This window comes from Brachyhypopomus gauderio, chromosome 7, assembly GCF_052324685.1.
Source record: "Brachyhypopomus gauderio isolate BG-103 chromosome 7, BGAUD_0.2, whole genome shotgun sequence".
Taxonomy (NCBI): Eukaryota; Metazoa; Chordata; class Actinopteri; order Gymnotiformes; family Hypopomidae; genus Brachyhypopomus; species Brachyhypopomus gauderio.
In genome coordinates, this window is record NC_135217.1 from 26,290,624 (window position 1) to 26,312,618 (window position 21,995).

The 21,995-nt window shown below is 44.4% G+C and overlaps 2 protein-coding genes across 2 annotated transcripts in view; one reads left to right on the forward strand and one right to left on the reverse strand.

The window, feature by feature from the left end:
* The window catches only part of kcnb2b (potassium voltage-gated channel subfamily B member 2b), an 80,048-nt gene extending 62,958 nt beyond the window's left edge, over nt 1–17,090 (reverse strand). The window contains exons 1-2 of the mRNA XM_077012866.1: nt 16,745–17,090; nt 14,748–15,448 (exon numbers count right to left, since the gene is read on the reverse strand). Of these exons, the coding sequence (XP_076868981.1) occupies nt 14,748–15,329 (582 nt within the window). The 5' untranslated portion in view covers nt 15,330–15,448; nt 16,745–17,090. The remainder of the gene's footprint in view (nt 1–14,747; nt 15,449–16,744) is intronic.
* Nucleotides 17,091–17,415: 325 nt separating this feature from the next.
* LOC143519768 (uncharacterized) lies at nt 17,416–20,462 on the forward strand. The gene is made up of 2 exons (XM_077013514.1): nt 17,416–17,913; nt 20,002–20,462. Exons 1-2 carry the CDS (start codon nt 17,811–17,813, stop codon nt 20,460–20,462), a joined length of 564 nt encoding a protein of 187 aa, XP_076869629.1. The 5' UTR covers nt 17,416–17,810.
* The last annotated feature ends 1,533 nt before the right edge of the window (nt 20,463–21,995 follow it).

Consider the following 21,995-nt stretch of genomic DNA (forward strand, 5'->3'; position numbering starts at 1 on the left):
TGCAAACTTCCACTACTACAGACCTCCACCACTGTAGACCTCCACTACCACAAACCTCCATTACTGCAAATTTCCCCTACTACAGACCTCCACCACTGCAAACCTCCACTACTACAGACGTCCACCACTGTAGACCTCCACTACTACAAACCTTGTTAACTGCAAACTTCCACTATAACAGACCTCCACCACTACAGACCTCCACTACTACAGAAATCCACTACTACAGACCTCCACTACTACAGATCTCCACCACTGCAAACCTCCACCACTGCAGACCTACACTACTATAGACCTCCACCACTGCAAACTTCTACTGTTACAGACCTCCACCACTACAGACCTCCACTCCTACTGACCTCCACCACTGCAGACTGCTTCCATTGTAGAATGCCTCCACTGCATTCATGGCCTTCCAGACTGGAGTGTGGGAACAGCAAATGAACTAATTCTGTCCTATACTCCCAGTACTGGCCTCCTTGCACTGGGACAACACTGCATCAGTACTTCTGCTGTTGCTCTCTAGCAGTGCTGAATATAGACCCTTCACTTTCTAAAATCAGATAGAGACCATTAAAAAGGATCAATACGGATTGACAACAGGTCACAAGGCCAGGACAGAGGCTCTCCCAGATTTTAAAACAAACAGAAGTGTTTAAATATATGTACATACACACACACATACAGTGTAGTAGTTAAGACACTGATCAGACACAGGAGACCAAGGTTCGATCCCTGGGTTAAACAAATCACTAGCACTAATATGGGTCCTTAGAGAAAAACATTGAATGCTCAACCACCTTCTTCTTAAACTGAGAGCACAGCAAAGAGTCCCTACAGCTCTTCTAGACAAACAAGGTCTGTACTGAATAGTGAGGAACCAGGATGTTCTGATGGAACAAGCCATCCATGGATGAGGTAGGACAACATGGAACTGATGGAGTGATACCACAGCACACCTGGAGGAAGAAACTACATGTGCATATGAACCCCCTGATGAGGCCTTTACAACACATGCACAGACAAACATGAAAGAATGCCTCCTATCACAACTGGAGAGATAAGATAAAGGGGAAACATCTCTGCCCAGATAGAACACCTGCTGTATCTGTAGATATGAATACAGCAGTATAAGCAACAATCTGAAGGACTGAAACAAAAAAACTGGTATATCACTGCCATAGTCATACTTAAAACCCGAGGTAACAATATATACCCTAGGGTACAAAATATAAGAAACGGGCATGTTCCTCAGTTCCTCATGGCAACATAGGCTGTATGTCAAATGTCAAGAGATGGATGTCTGAGCTCCAGAAGTGCATAGAGATCAAATATGATTACAGAAGAAATACAATGTGCAGTTAATATGTGATGCTTATCTGAGGCTGCACAAAGTGAAGCAGACTATAGTGGCCCTCCACCAATGCACTGCACCAGAGCCCTGACTGTGGATCCACAGAGAGTAGAAACAGAACAGCACAGTAAGACAGTTTTGTTTAAAAAGACCAGGAACCAATAGCATTAGTATAGTAGCTGTCCAAGAGTGGGTCAGAAACTGAGCAGCCCCGGGCCTGGAAATGACCCATGCATACTGTCTAAGGAAACGGACAGCTATACGGCTGACTAGCAGAACACACGAACAAGACGTTCAGTACCGGCTCCCGTCTGGGCAGGTTAACAGAGGGCAGGACGGTGCTGGTCATGACCTCAACAAGGACCCAACACCATCCAGCTACAGACCAGTGACCTGCCTGTCCACAACCTGGAAGCTCCTGTCAGGAAGAACAACCACCAAGCTGAACAGGAATATGATATGTGCAAATACATGAGCACTGCTCAGAAGGAGATTGGTAACAACAAAAGAGGTTCAAAGCACCATCTTGTGACTGACAGAGCAGTCCTCCGGGAGTCCAACGTTAGTCCAACTTAAGTATTGCATGGTCTGACTACTACTATCTGGATTTTTGGCCCAGGTGAGCATATAGTGTGGTATATATCAAGGTAAAGTCAAGGATCCTCTTGTTACCTACTGCTGTCCTGCTTAGGCCTGAATCAGTCCAATCATCAGTACGAGTCGGTATGGGCAATGACCCATCATTGAAGGTCACAGGCCCTGCCAACTACAAGTGGTAGGCTGAAGAAATGAAAATTATTGACTAAACATATCGCTTCTTTCATTGCAGAACATCACAGAGATAGTGTAACATGCCAGTCAGGACCTTTTGAATGCAACCAATGCCAAAAAAGGAAAGAAGATGAAGGAAAACCTGAATTTTACGGCAGGGAGAACCTCAAGACTGTACAAGGTGGGGAGATTAATGTAATTTTGCTGTAAAGTGTAAAAATGTGTTTGATTACCCCGGGTATGGGTACAGATTCAGGAGCAGAGATACCGTCAGCCACCTCCTGTATATCTATGTCAAGATGGACATTGAGTAGTGTTGCCACCTGTCCCGGTTTTCCCGGGACTGTCCCGGTTTTTACGTGCCTGTCCCGGTTTTCCCGGTTTGTCCCGGTTTTTCGTCTTTTTAATATTCGGTCCCGGCAAAAAAACTAGGTTAGTTCAAACCACCATTCAGACTGTTCCTGCACAATTTTTTTTCTCGCTGTGTCCATTTTAAACCTCCTCCGGTAACGTTTTACATTCGCCCACCCCGTGCTCAACAACTTATATTTGCCGCCCACCCCCCCCCCCCCTCCCCCCCTTGTTGTTGATCAAAGAAAGTGCACTGAAGATGGCTTATTTTGTCCCTCTGGGACTAGTTTTGTCCCTCTGGGACTAGTTTTTTAAGATGACCATTCTCCATCACTGTCCTTGGGGACTGTTAGTTTCACAATGAACAGAACCGCCCAGTTCCAGGATGTCTTAACAACACCTGCCATAAATCAGGATTAAAACTCCTGCCTGATCATTTACCCTTTTTCTGTTCTAGGTTCTTCACCTCCACAACAGAACATCCACGGATTGTAAGTCACCACGGGGTTGTGAGATCTTTGATTTTTTTTTTGGAAGCTTTTGTTTTTTCATTGTTTGTTTTTACTTTATTCACAACATGACCCTAATCTTATAGTTCAGCAGAGTGATTTGACTCAAGTCCGATACAGATTAACCTTCTTGTCATTTGGCCTTTGATAATTAGTCTAGGACTTTCAGAGCAAGTAGTTAGAGAATTACAGAAACGAAAAAGCAGCATCTAAGACTTCAGACCTGCCTCATCTTGGCAGGTGTTAATCAAATTTTACATGGTCATGGACGTCTGACAAGCAGATGGCTTTGAGTGTGGTGTGTAGACCTCCTCTTCTCTCTCCTGAAGATCCATTAAACAGTCATCGCAATGCAACTCTATGTCTCGAAATTAAGCCCAGCAAGAGCAGTCCAACTCTGACCTGGTCCAAACATTGACAGACATCAAATTCGAATTTGGTATCTCTAGAAACTCTGTACTTCACTACAACTTGAAAATCTCTACATATACATGTCATACATATACAGACAAGAGAACTTCTACTGAAAGTACTCTTCACAGAATCCTTGCCTCTTGGATCCCTTTATATGGATCATTTTGGCACTGTTGCTGTACATGAACCCGTGAGGTGTGTTAATGGCATTGTGAAGAATTCGGTGACTGTGAGAGGTGCAATACTACAGTGTAATTTGTAAAAGGTTGATAAATGAGGCACGTCTCTCCTCCTGGGGATACGTCTCTTCCAACTGTCTCTCTGTGCACCAGTCTGCATTCTCCACACGGGCAGATCGATTCTGCTTGGCTGACCAAATTAACTATTAATTCTTTAGAATTTGACAAGTTACAGGTCTTCAGATGTGCTACAGTTGTATAGAAGTATCAGGTCTACTGCTACGCGTCCATGGCGGTATCGGCTGTGCAGACGCTGTAGATCTGTCCTACATCTGTATGTACCACTCTACAGTCTGCACCACACTAACACTCTCCATAGCTCGTCCCAGTCTCTAGACCGCTGCAAATATCCCTCACACACAAGATGGAGAGTTAAAAAAAAAAAGGTTATTAAAATAAAGCACTAAGCGTGAAGCATGTTTGTCAAGCTTGGCGCAAAAAGACTTGTTTCAGCTTGAGTCAAAGCTTCTGTAATTACCAGAGTCATTGATTTCTGTGCTACCTGTAAAGTAATTAAACCAGCAAATCTTAAATGTCACAGATTTCAACTGTGCAAATCGATGCCTGCAATCAGAGAGGAAGTATGGTCTGTCTTACATTCATCAAATATCATCTGATTTGACCTCTCTGTCTTACATTCATCAAATATCATCTGATTTGACCTCTCCGTCTTACATTCATCAAATATCATCTGATTTGACCTCTCTGTCTTACATTTATCAAATATCATCTGATATGACCTCTCTGTCTTACATTTATCAAATATCATCTGATATGACCTCTCTGTCTTACATTTATCAAATATCATCTGATATGACCTCTATGTCTTACATTTATCAAATATTATTTGATATGACCTCTGTTTTACATTTATCAAATATCATCTGATATGACCTCTCTGTCTTACATTTGTCAGATGTCATCTGATATGACCTCTCTGTCTTACATTTATCAAATATCATCTGATATGACCTCCCTGCTCTCCTTCAGGAAACTGCACGTTTTTGACACTCCAGTGTGTTTCCTAAAAGTTAAATGGCATGTATTAGCATAACGCTGAGATAACATATGCTTCTTTAATAAAACAGTGATTTCATTCACTCACATTCACTTTGTCAAGGACATTGGTTTTTACCTTGCTTGATGGTACTACAGAAGCTCTGGTATCATTTTGCAGTGTGTTGCTAAGGCAACACTCTAGCATTGCTTTAATTACTAACTGTTGATCACGGAGAAAAAGGTCTTGTGAGTTGAGAATGCCATATCTTTTTCATTTCAAGTTTGTATTGCAGAATGACCTACACATGGAGTGCCTGCACGTGGAGAATGTGTGTGAGGATGTGTGTGAGGATGTGTGTGTGAGGATGTGTGTGTGAGGATGGGTGTGTGAGGATGGGTGTGTGAGGATGGGTGAGGATGTGTGTGAGGATGTGTGTGAGGATGTACGTGAGAATGTGTGTGAGGATATGTGAAGATGTGTGTGAGGATGTACGTGAGGATGTGTGTGAGGATGTGTGTGAAGATGTGTGTGAGGATGTATCTGAGGATGTGTGTGTGGATATGTGAGGATGTATGTGAGGATGCATGTGAGGATGTATGAGGGTGTGTGTGAGAATATGTGAGGATATGTGAGGATGTGAGGATATATGTGAGGATATGTGAGGATGTGTATGTGAGGATGTATGTGGGGATGTGTATGTGGGGATGTGTGTGGGGATGTGTGTGTGGGGATGTGTGTGGGGATGTGTGTGAGGATGTATGTGATGATGTATGTGAGGATGTGTGTGAGAGGGTGTGAGGATGTGTATGTGAGGATGTATGTGAGGATGTGTGTAAGGATGTATGTGATGATGTATGTGAGGATGTGTGTGAGGATGTGTATGTGAGGATGTGTGTGGGGATGTGTGTGTGGGGATGTGTGTGGGGATGTGTATGTGAGGTTGTGTGTGTGAGGATGTGTGTAAGGATGTATGTGATGATGTATGTGAGGATGTGTGTGAGCATGTGTATGTGAGGATGTGTGTGGGGATGTGTGTGTGGGGATGTGTGTGGGGATGTGTATGTGAGGTTGTGTGTGTGAGGATGTGTGTAAGGATGTATGTGATGATGTATGTGAGGATGTGTGTGAGGATGTGTATGTGAGGATGTGTGTGGGGATGTGTGTGTGGGGATGTGTGTGGGGATGTGTATGTGAGGTTGTGTGTGTGAGGATGTGTGTAAGAATGTATGTGATGATGTATGTGAGGATGTGTGTGAGCATGTGTATGTGAGGATGTGTGTGGGGATGTGTGTGTGGGGATGTGTGTGGGGATGTGTATGTGAGGTTGTGTGTGTGAGGATGTGTGTAAGGATGTATGTGATGATGTACTGTATGTGAGGATGTGTGTGAGAGGGTGTGAGGATGACCACAGCAGTGTTTCACACATGCACCTGGAACATCCACTTCAGTACAGACTCTGAAACATAAACAAGGCCAAACACAGGAGTTCCACCCTAATTCTCTTTGATGTGATTATGATGGCAAAATAAAGAGCATTTTGGAGGCCTAAACAATGGCACTGATTGGATCCCTATGGAAAATGTTACATAACTAAAACACTGCAGGTAGTATGAAGGCTCCACAAATGACAGCAGATCTCAAGGGGACACAAATTTTAAGCAGGGCTGTACCATGCAGTAAAAGTGCGGATGACCCAGCAGGGCTCCCGAGCAGTATTCACGTACCATGAAGAGACTCACATACCTTCAATCACCCTTTATGTGTCTGTACCTCAGTGCTACATGTGAGTAGTGAACAAGATCAGATGCACAGGGGAATAGATTAAGAGATTAATGCAGGAATATTGGTCAGGTGCAGCGATTCATAACCACAGAATTGTGTGTATCCTTTAGTATTCATAATGATAACCAAAATCACAGATCAAGACTTTACATATGCTTGGGTGTTTGGGGTAATACATGGTTGGGATAATATACATTCAGACTGGCATACACAGGCTGAGCTGGCAGTCAAGGGTATGTATACACACCTGTGCCTTGTCCTGAGGGACTCTTGTGTATGTCATACAGAGCCACACTGAAATCCAGTGAAACCAAAAAAAAAAAAAATGAGATCAAAAGCAGTTCAACTTTATAAATCAGGAACAGGATATAAAATTATATCCTACGCTTTGAAAATGCCAGTGACACACAAAGCCAAACCCCATCTAGAGACACAAAGCTGCCTGCTTACAGTACACCAAACACCTGGAGACATCACAAAACTGCCTGCTTACAATACACCAAACACCTGGAGACATCTCAAAACCGCCTGCTTACAATACACCAAACACCTGGAGACATCTCAAAACAACCTTACAATACACCAATGAAAACTGTAAGGACATAACCATAATCGTTAGGTTTGGAGAGCAATCAAGGTGGAGTTTGTGGTTTTTGGTGGATATAAGCTACAATGTAGTTTATGTTTTGGTGGATATAAGCTACAATGGCCCAAGGCGTGTAGTTGGAGTTGTGCTGTAGTTGGAGTTGTGCTGGGCTGTGTAAACAAACGAGCACATGCGCATGTATGCCTTTGTGTAAAGCCCTGGCAGACTGCGTCCCTTGACTCACTGTCAGAATGGTTGTAAGGCTGAGGAGCGTAAGACTGCACCTCCAGCTCCTCAAATCAGTGCGTGTTTACTCAGATGAGCCTGCAGGATCCCACAGTAAACAGGACTCATCTCTCAGCTTCTCACTTTCCTCCAGGCACAGGGAAATGCTGCCTACTGTAGCTTTGAACATGTCGATAGTCACCAGGCATGGACATCTATAGATGAAATAGGTTCATTCACAACACACTAGCTCAGGTGATGGGCAAAGGCAACAGTATTGTGAACGTTGGCCTAATTTTCTTGCAGGTTTGAAATGCAGACATAAGGAGCCTCTCAAACTCAGCAAATCGGCTTCTTTAACTGCAGCAGTTCCTTTCTGAACGCACATGAAGGCTTCGGTTGTAATGTCGAAACATGTGGATGGTTGTGAATGACCACATCGATCATAGTGTGCGTTGTATTTGTAATCAGGGAGAGACTTTTTTCCCTAAGCGTAACCACATCTTGTGCTGCATCTTTCTTCTTAGACATATTAACTCAAATTCTACTCCACGCAACAGGGACTGTGTGTCTAGACTGGTCGCACAGTACTGGGAAATGTGGTGTTTACTGTTTAAAATTTGTCATTGAAAACTGAAAGAAGAAATTCAAGACTGACTGTGTGGCAGTGTTTAATTCAAGAGTTACTGTGTCATTGTGTTTAATCCACAAGCGACTGTGTGGTTTTGTGTAATCCATGAGTGGCTGTGTTTAATCTCCTCAGAGTAAACATTCACAGCTGTGCAGGAACACCATGTATGTGGCTGTGTCAAACAGAACAAGAAAAGGACCGATCCCAGATTGCATAATATTAAACCATCAGTGGCCTCAACAGCAAATAATTCTGCAGAAAAATTGCAATATTTGAACAAGCAGATAAAGTAACATAGTATGAGATGGTCCTTTCTCTTTGATTTCCATAAATGTCTGTCTTGTGGAGAAACTGGCAGACAGTTTTTTATAGAAAGAAAAGTCAGTGCTGTTCCATTCAATGTTAATGCCTTCAAACAGTTGATGAGCAGTTGAGAAAAAAAATCCGTTTGTTGTTTAATGTTAGATATTCTCGATAGGGCTCCAATCTGGGCCTGGCCCAAGTTTGAGCAGGATTTGTTCTCAAGCCACGTCTTGCTGCTTTTTGCAGTGTGATCAGCAACATCGTCTTGCTGAAAACATTTTTGATAGTTCGTCTTTAGAAATCAGCTTTTCAGTTGTGGGACTCCAGCCTGCACTTCAAAGTATATACTAACCAAGAGCAGCAGGTTCGCAGGTGAGAAGGTTCCCACATCACCACACCTCCACCCATACCACCAGACCTTCACCCACACCACCACACCTCCACCTACATCACCACACCACCACCTACACCACCACACCTCCACCCACAACACCACACCTCCCCCTACACCACCACACCTCCACCCACAACACACCTCACCCATACCACCAGACCTTCATCCACACCACCACATCTCACCCATACCACCACACCTCCACCCACACCACCACACCTCCACCTACATCACCACACCACCACCTACAGCACCACAACTCCACCCACACCACCACACCTCCACCTACATCACCACACCACCACCTACACCACCACACCTCCACCCACACCACCACACCTCCACCCACACCACCACACCTCCACCCACAACACACCTCACCCATACCACCAGACCTTCACCCACACCACCACATCTCACCCATACCACCACACCTCCACCCACACCACCAGACCTTCACCCACATCACCACACCACCACCTACACCACCACACCTCCACCTATACCACCACACCTTCACCTACATCACCACACCACCACACCTCCACCCACAACACCACACCTCCCCCTACACCACCACACCTCCACCCACAACACACCTCACCCATACCACCAGACCTTCACCCACACCACCACATCTCACCCATACCACCACACCACCACCTACACCACCACACCTCCACCCACAACACCACACCTTCACCCACAACACCACACCTCCACCCACAACACCACACCTCCACCTACATCACCACACCTTCACCCACACCCTCACACGTCCACCACCACACCTCCACCTCCACACCATCACACCACACATCTTCTTCCATGTGGCAGAGATGTACACACTGCTGTGTTTCATACCAGATTTTGGAAGACACCTCTCTGGTCCACATCGTGACTCATCAGTCCACAAAACTGAATCAAACCACTCTAAACCACTGAACCACTGAATCAAACCACTCTAAACCACTGAACCACTGAATCAAACCACTCAAAACACTCTAAACCACTCTGAACCCCTCTAAGCCACTGAACCGCTGAACCACTATGAATCAAACTTGCCATAAACTGCCAAAAACTTAATTCTGCCTTTGATGATTATCTTAAACAGCAGTGACTTTTAATGCACCTTCTAGTCCCAAAACTTGAATTAGATTGTGCTTCTAGAAGCAGCCTTGTTTTCTGTTTAGAAGAGTGTCCTCTACCTTTCTTTGAGATTTGAACATTTCAGTAGGTGGTCATCTTTAACTTCAGTAGGCTTGGACCTTCTACATTGCTACTTTCTGGTACCATCACCTGTCATTTCAGAGCACTGACCTGATCTCTTAACAGCTGATGGGTTCACTATGCCATTAGAGTCTTGGAATAGTCTTCAGAATAGCTGCGGTCTGTCTGACGAAGACCAGCTATGTGGTTTCCGACAGCAACCCCCGCAGATTTCCCTCACTTGTTTACCTTGGGACTCTGTTGGGACTGTGAAAGCTGTCTACCTGAAGATGTCTCACCACTGGTCTGTGTGGGAGCCTGTTACCAGGATTGTGAGGGGCTGCAGATGACCAACTAATGACTAATCATTTAAGAAAGAACAAAACAACAAACCAGGAGATGTTTTGGGAAATGTGAACACCCAGACACGTTTCAGTTTGAATGTGAATCTTTTCACGTTTTCCATTTTTGTGTATCAGAACACGAAGATGACGAATGTCCTCCACATTCACGTCTAATTTTCTGACCAGTGATTTGTTCTTGCACCATTACTGTGCAATATTCTGTAGTTTGGGGCTTGTCCTATGTTTTTTGCCCATGGGGGTATGTGGAGGAAGGTAGGGGTACGTGGGTGAAAGTAGGGGTATTTGGGGGGAAGTGAGGGTAAGTGGGAGTAGGTGGAGGTATGTGTGGGTATGTGGGGGTACATGGGGTAGGTGGGGGTATGTGGAGGTAAGGAGGGTATGTGGGGGTATGTGGTGGTAGGTGGGGTAAGTAATGGTAGATGGTGTTTGTAGGGGTAGGTGAGGGTATGTGAGGGTTCATGGGGTAAGTGGCAGTAGGTGGGGTAGGTGAGTGTACGTGAGGGTTCATGGGGGTAGGTGGAGGTAGTTGGGGGTAGGTGAGGGTATCTGAGGGTTCATGGGGGTAGGTGGAGGTAGTTGGGGGTAGGTGAGGGTATCTGAGGGTTCATGGGGGTAGGTGGAGGTAAATGAGGTTTCAGAGCAGTGTGATTTAAGCCATGTTTTTAGACACTCTGCCAAAAGTCATTTAAATGACAAATTCCTTTAATATTAAATTCTACCCTTTTTAATAAATCATGGACATCAAATAATTAAATATATGAATTAGGCTTCAGCTTAATTTAAACATCACTGTTTCGATTTGCTGTTTTATGAATCAGTGTGGGCAGATTTCTTCCTGCTCATGTGCTATAATTTCATGAGCAAAACAGCAGACTGGATCTACATGTATCTGCACCAGTATCTGTACCCACACCTGTACTACACCCACACCTGTACCCACATCTGTACCTGTACCCACACCTGCACCTACACCCACACCTGTACCCACATCTGTACCTGTACCCACACCTGCACCTACACCCACACCTGTACCCACATCTGTACCTGTACCCACACCTGCACCCACACCCACACACCCATACCCCACACCTGTACCAGCACCCACACTCACACCTGTATTTGTACCTGAGGCTACTCTTACATTTAGAGGTTGAGTATTTATAGAATGTTATTGCACTGAGGTGCTGTCATCTCCAACGCTCCTCTATGCCCTGCATGTAGACCATAAGGTCTATGACACAGTGGGAAAGACCATGGCATGTGAATGGACTCACTATTGCACTCATTAATCATGCACAATATTTGCAGAGACCCCATACAGCATTCCGCAGCTTGACGTGATCTGGGCATCATTTCCCAGTCTAAACGGCCTGGCTGCCGTCTTAATGGTACTCGACCTTCATTGTAACTCTACTCCACACAGAGTGTCACTCCTTGTCCAGACCCCCACATGCAACCTTTCGTTCTAGAGGGGTGTTATGAATGTGTGTTGGGTGGTGTGATGTTTGGACACAGATTCCTCTGAGAAATGTAATATAATAGCATGGCTGATGGAGCCCTACTCTCTCTCTCTCCCTCACTCACTCCCTCATACCCTCTCTCTCACTCACACATGCACACACATATTATGGAGAGTCCTAGAGGCAGGAACTTTAAGTGTATAATGGTTCTTTATGAGGGTGGTGTCAGACTAGAAGCCTTCAGAGTTTTGCCTGGCTATCTCCTCTGTGGCTATTATCACCACCTTCAGTTTGTTGATTGTACTAAAATACCAGAAACAAATACAGTTTAGCAGATATATTTTGGATCCCTCAGAAGACACTTGATTTCAAGTCTGTTTTGCCTTGTGTTTCTGTAACACTAATAAATAAATGTTTCACGGTATTATAAAACAATGTGGATGTTTGTGTGAGTGTGTGTGTGTGTGTGTGTGTGTGTGTGTGTGTGTGTGTGTGTGTGTGTGTGTGTGTGTGTGTGTGTGTGTGTGTGTACGAGAGAGAGAGAGAGAGAGAGAGAGAGAGAGAGAGAGAGACTAAAGCTAATCTTACCACATTCTCCCATATGGTCCACTTTGGGACAATACTGCTTTTGCATTCAGAATGATCTTGTACAAACATAAACACAGCTAAGTAACGTTACATCTTTGGATAACATCATGAATTACACTCACAGGCCACTTTATTAGGTACACCTGTCCAACTGCTCATTAACACAAATGTTGAATCAGCCAATCACATGGCAGCAATTCAATTCGTTATAACTGAGGCAGGCAGAAGAGCATCTCTGAACGAGATGTCGAACAACATGTCGAACCTTGAGGCGGATGTGCTTTAGCTGCAGAAGACCACACCGGGTGCCACTCCTGTCAGCTAAGTACAGGAAACTGAGGTTACAATTCGCACAGGCTCACCAAAATTGGACAATAGAAGATTGGAAAAACGGTGCCTGGTCTGATGAGACATTCAAATGGTAGGGTCAGAATTTGGTGTCAACAACATGAAAGCATGGATCCATCCTGTCTTGTATCAATGGTTCAGGCTGCTGGTGAAATGGTGTGGGGGATATTTTCCTGGCACACTTTGGGCCCATTAGTACCAATTGAGCATCGTGTCAAGGCCACAGCCTACCTGAGTATTGTTGCTGACCATGTCCATCTCTTTATAACCACAGTGTACCCATCTCCTGATGGCTACATACAGCAGGATAACGCACCATGTCATAAAGCACGAATCATCTCAGACCGGTTTCTTGAACATGACAATGAGTTCACTGAACTCGAATGGCCTCTACAGTCACCTTCGCCTCACGGAGATTTGCATCATGGCTGTGCAGACAACAAATCTGCAGCAACTGTGTGATGCTATCATGTCAATATGGACCAGACTATCTGAGGAATGTTTCCAGTACCTTGTTTAATCTATGGCATGAAGGATTAAGGTAGTTCTGAAGGTAAAAGGGGGACCAAACCGGTACTAGCAAGCTGTACCTAATAAAGTGGCCGGTGAGTGTATATTGCAACATATTCATGGAATTTCTTTAGCATAAAATCATTATAGTTTTTTTCCCCAAATTGTTTCCTGTGTTTGATATAACATCAAGAGCAGCAGGTGAAAATATACAAACATCATTTAAAAATACCATTAAGGGATTTCCTGACATATACACAGAGGTGTGTTGAGAGTGGAGGCAGCTTAATGCAATGTGAACTGAGCAGGGCTGTGGAGAGCTGTAGACAAGATGTAGTCCCTCTTTCCATGCATTGTTCCTTATTGCGTATGCATGCAATTGAGCGGCTCCCTGAAGAAAAGACCCTGACACAACAGACAAATGAGTCCTGCCATTCTATGGCCTGTGAAGTACGTTGGACATTACTGCGGTACTTTGAGACTAGTCACCCGCATGGTGACAGCAGCTTTGTAACACGCATCTACTACACAGAGCCTTCAGCTTCCCCGGAGTCCTTCTGTTCCTGCCCTCTCCATCATAAATAAAACGTCCGGGGAGAGAGAGGCTGGAATTGAATAAGGCATGATCTGCGTACAGGCCTAGGAAATGCCACCCAAACAGATGATGCTGCATTTATGGAAAAGAAGACTTCGCAACGGCACACTCTACAACAGCGCCCCACGTGCCGACGGCACACGCGGCGGACGTGAGCGGCTGCGTTCGCTCCCGAGTGTCACGCGTTCTCACACCGGAGGCACTCCGTTAGGAAAATGTGTTTGTGATGCATGCACTTTGAATATGAAATATCATCCTTTACACACTGAGCACTGTCCAGGAGCCACGGACACGATCAGAGATTGAGTTTCACCAGCGTACCCTGACCAGTCTGAGCTACGAGGACATGATCAGAGATTGAGTTTCACCAGCGTACCCTGACCAGTCTGAGCTACGAGGGTAGAAACATTTTCCTTGCTTGAGAAAATTTAACCTACATTAGACAGAACTTAGACAGAAAGGTAGCGTGAGCTTCATCGAGGCTGCGCTCTTTAATTTGTTACTTTATTATATATTATTTTATTTTATCACTTAAATTAAGAAAATCAAGTGTAGAATGTAAGCGATGATCAGTTCCGTCTGACAGTGTTTACAGGAGTTAACCCTGTGGCAGTCTAAGTGCTGCACCCGCGTTCAGTGTGTTCATTCACAGCCCGTGATCCCCAACCCTTCCCCTGTGCTGCTTTGACTTAGCCAAAATCAACGGAGAAGAGTCCCAGCATCTCTGCGCGTTCCCAGTCAGCGCCGAACCTGCTCGGGGCATCTCTAAGCTTCAACAACTTGTATCATGCTGCATACGATCGTCTGGTCAACATCCGTCACAACTGTTCCCACAACACCCTCCCCGAGAGCCAGAGATGTTCAGTTAGGCTCACCGTCATGAAATTCCTACACGCTTGTAGGCAAATAGTAAAACTGGACTATTTTTCTCATGCAGCGTCTAATGTGGAGTGAGTTTAGTCCGACATCTTTGTTTAAATAATGTTTACATAAGAGGGAGTGTGAAATGCAGTGAGTGAGACACGGGGTGTACAAATCAAGGAACGATGCAGTGTCAGCCTCACTAAGAGTAACTCAGTGAACTCTGTCGGTCTGGGCTGCGCGTCTCTTTACCTTAGCGGCAACGGAGGAGTTTGGCTTTTCCAGAAGGACCCAGAGTTTCTTTCTCTTCTCGGGACAACAGCTGTCGTCAAACTCCCCTTCGCCGTCTCTCTCTTTCAGGGTCTCTGCCTCTCTCCTCAGCTCCTCGTTCATCTGTTCCTTCTTCTGATGGTAGCGCGCCTGACAGCACGACTCCAAGTAGATCTCATCGATGCCCCAGTAATCGAGCTCTTGGCCAAAAGACAGGGCACACATCTCCTCCATCATGTGCAGCTTCCCAGTTCGATAAAAGTTCAAGATGGACGTGAAGGCCCCTGGATGCCGGTCGAAGAAGTACTCGTTTTCGATGAGGCTGTAGTCATCGCAGACCTCCATCAGGGATTCGTGGGTGTTGCAGTCCCTGAGCTTACCAAGCCGGGTCCTCGGGAGGCGCTCCAGAGTCCTCCAAAGAACCTCGTGGTTGAGGCCCCCAACATTGATCCGGACCCTCCGGGTTCGGGCCTTGGTCCGGATTATCTCGATGGGGTCGGGAGGAAGTGATGTGGTGGACCGTGTGCCGGACTTCGGAGCCCCAAGACTAGCTGTGTCTGCCATGGTGACCACAAAGACGGGCAACACTTGCCAGGAAAATGTGAGGCAAAATAAAAACTGAAGTAAATAATTGCCAAATGGAAGAGTTTAGTTGGGTCCTCTTTAGACAGATCCCACCATGTCTAGAGAAAAGAGGGAAAGGGCAAGATCATCACACCTCTGAGGGGCACAAAAAGAAGACTTGACCCATATTTTCAACATCCATGTAAAACTTTCACTATCAAAAATATTCAGTCCTGACAAACAATCCAAAACATTTATATATGTATGGTATCTCATGTCGTCATCAAACTTTCTTATGTAATTATTCTACAAGCGTTCACACCGCACCGAGGCCTTACATGGTGCCTTTAGTGTGTCATCTTTATGCGTGAACCAAACCACGCAACTCTCGGGTTGCATCGTGCATACCTTAAACTTTAATAAATAAGATGCTTATCTCTCAAAACACTGAAAATTGTACATCTTGGTTAAGATAATAATTTGCATTTAATTTTACACACGTAGCATTTACGTCAGGTATTCATCATCTCACAGTCTGTTCACCAGTTCAATTATGGCAACGTGACTGATGTAACCGCTTTGTGTGTGTGTGTGTGTGTGTGTGTGAGTGTGTGTGTGTGTGTGTGTGTGTGTGCGGGTGTGTGTGCGCGCGTGTGTGTGCGCGTGTGTGTGTTCGTGCGTGCGTGCGTGCGTGTGTGTGCGTGTGTGTGTGAGTGCGTGCGTGCGTGCGTGTATGTGTGTATGTGTGTGTGTGTGTGCGTGCGTGCGTGCGTGTGTTATACGTTCTATAATACTTTATGACCTTGACTCAACCTTTTTGAAAACTCACAAACTCATAAGTGTGTCTTGTTTTAAACAGGCCTGGCTCCTGAATTAAACAGGCAACGACACCATCAAATAGCTACAAACTACAAGCGTCGCAAAGACGCAACAGTTTCGAGCACAAGGACAGTCAGCCGAACTGCAGTTGGTTGTTCGTTCGTTGCAATATACGATTGCGGTTATTTTTTTTTAATCCTGAATCATTACCTAGAAGTAACACATTTCTACTTGCGTGTCTTGCCCATCGTAACTGAAGTTTAATTCCAATTATTTCCAACTTTTGACTGTCCGAGAGGTGCGTTTTTTCAAACGTCAAACGCACCGAGAGCGTCAAAACTGTTGCGCTTGTGCTGTCATGTGCTGCGCTAACATGAACACCTAACAGATCTTGAGGGACTCATATTCACATCTGATGTTCCTGCGTCCTGTCAGGGTGAAGAAATGATGCACATTACAAAACGTGTCTTCTCACTTTTACCTCAGAATGTGAGCTATATTACATACAACAAACTAATGTCCACAAATCACGCGTTACCTCTTCCAATATTTGATATTTGCTTTGTCAAGGCACCAAAGTATGATGTGTATCTTACCTTGCCGAAGTAAACCAGCTTTTTCATAAAAAACCGATTTTCACTCAGCCGGAAAAACCGGGATTCCCTTCCCACGGCTGTTAAGATTCCGGGCTCTCCGTTTCGATGGCTGGATATCTGCTCCACATTTTTGTTAAAGATACTTAAAGATAAAAATGTAGGCTACGATAGAAGGGGGAAGATTAACGACGATAAAACGTCCCTGTGCCGTGTGGAAAGACTGTGGGGAAACAGTACCGCCTCCATCGATAGCCTGGCGTGGTAAGACGGGATGGCTGCAGACGGACGCGTAAAAACGGACTGAGGAGGGTGCGCGCGCCGTGGCGCGAACCGCAGAGTGACACACCGCGAGGAGAGAGGACGGAGCGGTGGAAGCGCGCGCTACGTTACAGCCTCGAGGTGATGCCTCGGTGTAATTGCTCCTGTACATCACCAAAGGCAGGAGATCAACTCGAGTGAGAACAGTCTAAGAGTTCACCATTATGAACAATCAGATTAATCGGTTTACGTGTCTAAAGAGAGAGAGAGAGGGGGGAAATACAGCGGTGAAATTGATATTCTAACTTGGTCAGACTTCTCCCATGCATTATGTCCTCTGTTATGTTATATACCTACTGTTAACTAACAGCTCATACTCTAAAAAGCTTCTATATCTGAAAAGCTACTATTGTTACTTCATGATGTAGTGGCTCATATCTCACACTGAACGGTACATGTGACCAGGAGTGGTAGCGACACGGGGGCGAATGTCAACAACATCTATTACTCTACAGAAATGTATCAAGCCTCTACTACTGGGGGCAATAGAAAGTCGTCAGTCGGTATAAATGATTTGGCACGAGGGCACACAAACAGCAGCGGCATAATAGCTTGAGAAAATGAGTAATACCTTTAATTTCACACAATAAATGTTCTCATGTACAATACCATACCGAGAACAAAGTCTTATGCATAAGTAGCTAGGTATCGTTTCCTCCAGTGTAGAGAGAGAGAGGAAAGTGACCATTTTAAATGACCTGCTTTGGTGATGCAGATTGTGACCGTGGACAGTTTCATTCACTAACAAATGTCAGCTGAAGACTTTGTCCACCAGGGTCAGTTGAAGGATGAGGAGAAGGAGTGTAGTGAATCCTTTCTCACCAAGCCGAAGGACGAGGAGGAGGACAGTGGTGAGTCCTTTCTCACCCAGCAGAGGGGTGAGGAGGAGTGTAGTGAATCCTTTCTCACCCAGCTGAACGATAAGGACAAGGAGTGTAGTGAATCCTCTCTCACCCAGCTGAGGGGTGAGGAGGAGGAGTGCAGTGAATCATCCGGTCTGCACGTGGCAGCAGCTTGCAAAGACAGAAGGAGACACAGTGGTTTCTGCATGAATTATATATTTTGTAAAGGTACTCTGAGTGTCTAAGAGGTCTTTATGTATAATTTTCAGAAGGCACAGAGTGTTGGGAGGCATTATATACATGGCATACATCACAGAAGGGTAATTAGAGAAAACTCCCAGCCTGCTAGGGACAGTGTGCCATCAGCCATGGAGGTTGAAGGACACCCAAGTGAAGCTAATGCATTTGTGAACTCATCACAGAGCCCTGCTGGAGGACTGCAAGCGTTTGTTTTGGTCACATGGTGCACAGCGTATGTGTCATGCCTGACTTCCTCACATGTGCTGCAGACGTGAATCCCACGGCTGCTTCCAGCACGCATGATCAGTGGAATCTGATAAAGCACCGTCTCTAAACGCCTCAGAGATTTCCACTTCAGGGATAAACAATTTGTTTGTCAACATAACTTCTAAAAGTTACATCTCACACAGCACAGCATGTGCCTGGCTCCGGTTTGTGATGAACCCTGTTCAGCTGTTTAAAGACACATACCCCACATGCTTTTAATTCACCTTGGTGCTGGTTCACATTTACATTTAGGGCATTTAGCAGACGTTTGTGCTCTCCATTCACAGAAATGCCTCAGATAGTACTGTAGATAGGTCAGAATTCAAGATACCCTTCAGACTATGACTAAACAATGCCATTACCTAGTAATCCAAATAAACATAGGCTCAAACGTAAACAACAGGAATTAAAATTTATACATAGAAGAGCAAATAACCACAGACAGGCAGCTAGTGGAAGATCGTTCCACCAATAGGTGGTCCAGGTCCTATCGAAGATCATTTAAGCTTTTCCATCTGTTCTGATTTGGTTTGCTTTATCACGTCACATGAAAATAAAATTTCTTACTCTGAAAGTAGGACATATTCTTTCAAAGAACCAAATTATTGTAACTTTTTCTCCCAATATTCCAGAATATTCCAATAGAATTCTGAACATTTGTGACGTTATGTGTAAATCTTTGGAGCAGTGTTATGACCAATTATCTCTGTTCCTCACCCAGAAATGACTCCGTCATCCTAATCAGTCTGGCATCAAATGGCAACACTCAACAGAAATGGCCCTCAAAACCGTGACTGGGAAGTTTTGTTAGACTAAACATTTATTAGACTTCAAAAAAATGTGCAGCTTTTTTGCCCTAGCTGAAGACTGGTGCATACAATTCCTAATTGATCTTCAGAAAGACCAGAGCATTACAAATAAACTATAAATAGTTGCTGGTCAGTCCCTCCCTTTTGACTGCTGGCATCTAGATCTCTAGAAGAAAATATGTGATGCCTTCAGAGTTTTTTTTTATAAATATACATGCTTTTGTGACGATGAAACACTGAATCTCAGAGCTGCATCTTGATTTATTGAAGAGTCATTATTCTGCTCCATCCTTTCAATCAATCTAATGAAGATGTACTGGAAATGAGCGACTCAGACTGCAGATAGGAATGAGGAGATCAGCCTTTTTTTAGTCAAAGCTGCAGATTGTTATTACTTTATCACATAGAAACCATTTCACAGAAATTAACAATAACATAAAACAAGAACAAAAATAATATTAGCAATACGTTTAATTTACATAGTGTCTATCATATACAAGGTACATCAGAGTACAATGACAAAAAAACAGCCTGCTGCTTTAGCAGGATGAAGATGTTGAGGAAATAAAGATTTGTTTTAAGATCAGTTAATAAAGATCTGCGTTAAGATCAGTTAAGAAAGATCTGTTTTAAGATAAATTAATAAGTCTGTTTTAGGTTTAGTCAATAAAGGTCTGTTTTAAGTTCAGTTTTAAATGAGGAAAGTGAGGAGCGGAGACAGAGAGATTGCGGTGTGCTCCATATGTTTTGGGCCATGACACTGACAGATCTGCCCCTGCAGACACCAGCAGACACCAGCAGGGACCAGCAGACCCCAGCAGGGACCAGCAGAGACCAGCAGACCCCAGCAGGGACCAGCAGACCCCAGCAGGGACCAGCAGAAACCAGCAGACCCCAGCAGAGACCAGCAGACCCCAGCAGGGACCAGCAGACCCCAGCAGAAACCAGCAGACCCCAGCAGGGACCAGCAGACCCAAGCAGGGACCAGCAGACCCAAGCAGGGACCAGCAGACCCCAGCAGGGACCAGCAGACCCCAGCAGGGACCAGCAGAAACCAGCAGACCCCAGCAGGGACCAGCAGAGACCAGCAGACCCCAGCAGGGACCAGCAGACCCCAGCAGGAACCAGCAGAAACCAGCAGACACCAGCAGACCCAAGCAGGGACCAGCAGACCCAAGCAGGGACCAGCAGACCCCAGCAGGGACCAGCAGAGACCAGCAGGGACCAATCAGAGTTCAGTGATAGAGAGAAGGACTACTGGCAACACTAAGAAAGAAAAGTGTTTAAACACAAACAGAGGAGGGTGAATAACAATCTATTCTCATGTTCATACCTCTGCTTAATACTGTTTAAATTTAACATTCAACTCCTATGACTGAAGGGTTCTATATGGCATGTGAATATGTTTGAGATTCTCCATATGCTCTTGGTGTTTTTTGACAGCTTACAAGCATTTGATATCATTAGTCACAAGGGTATAATTAGCAGAGGTGGGGACTCGAGTCAAATGACTTGGACTCGAGTCAGACTCGAGTCATTAATATTAAGACTTTTGACTTGACTTGAAAAAATATTCAGAGACTTAGACTTGACTTGGACTTTTACACCAATAACTTGGGACTTGAATTGGACTTGAACCTGTTTACTTGCAAAGACTTGTTTTTTTTTTACCCCAAATCTAAATTTTAAAACGCATATTAATATTTATAAAGTGCACCCCATTAATTTCATTTCCGTCCTTCTGACGCAGACCGGTGTTACACCAGATTCTGTGACCGTCGAGTTTTGTGACCACAGGGGGCGCTATTTCACAGTTTCTGTTCAGAGGCACAAACACTTTACGAATGCTACGTAAACTATGCTGATGCACTTTCTTTACTCGTTTTGTTGGTGTCCACGAGCCAAAATATGACAGATGTTTATATTTACATTTTATCGTCTCTTAATTACATAAATGTAAACAAGATTTACCATCCCCTCACCATTGCAGCCAACAAAGAAATCATGAATGGGATGTACAGGTGAGCCTTTTTAACTGGGGTCACCAATTCTGACGGCAGTCATCAGAATATGTGACCCCACTGAATCTCCAGGTAACAATAGTACACCGTGACCCCACAATAACAGAAAACAATGATAAAATAACCCTAACCTTTTATTAGTCTATATTTAAACATTTTATCCAAATGTTTAGAATAACCATTCGTAATGACAGCATCTTGCTTACAATGAAGCTTGCTATTTTCGTGTAAAATTATGTAACAAAACATTCTTTTTTAAGTACATTTATGTAATTAAGAAAAGATAAAATGTAAATGATCTGTCATCTTTTGGTTGGCGGACACCAACAAAACGAGTAAAGAAACGCATCAGCGTAGTATTCGTAAAGCGTTGGTTCCTGTAAAAAAAAAAAAAGACTCGAAAGGACTTGAAATTCCAAGTTTCAGACTTGGGACTTGACTTGACGGTTGCTTGTCTTGACTCGAGACTTGACTTGAGTTGACTGTCTTTGCTTGAGACTTGACTCAGGACTTGAGGATAAAGACTTGGACTTACTTGAGACTTGCAAAACACTGACTTGGTCCCACCTCTGATAATTAGACAAATTGACACATTACTATACATTTTGCCAGGACTTGTAATGGAATTTACTTCTCATCTATCCACAGTGTCCAGTGGCGTACTCCAAGGCTCAATTATTGGGCTATTGCTATTTTAATCTTTATTTACAGTATTGCCTCTGTTTAATTTGCTTCCCCAATGTTTGTTTACTGG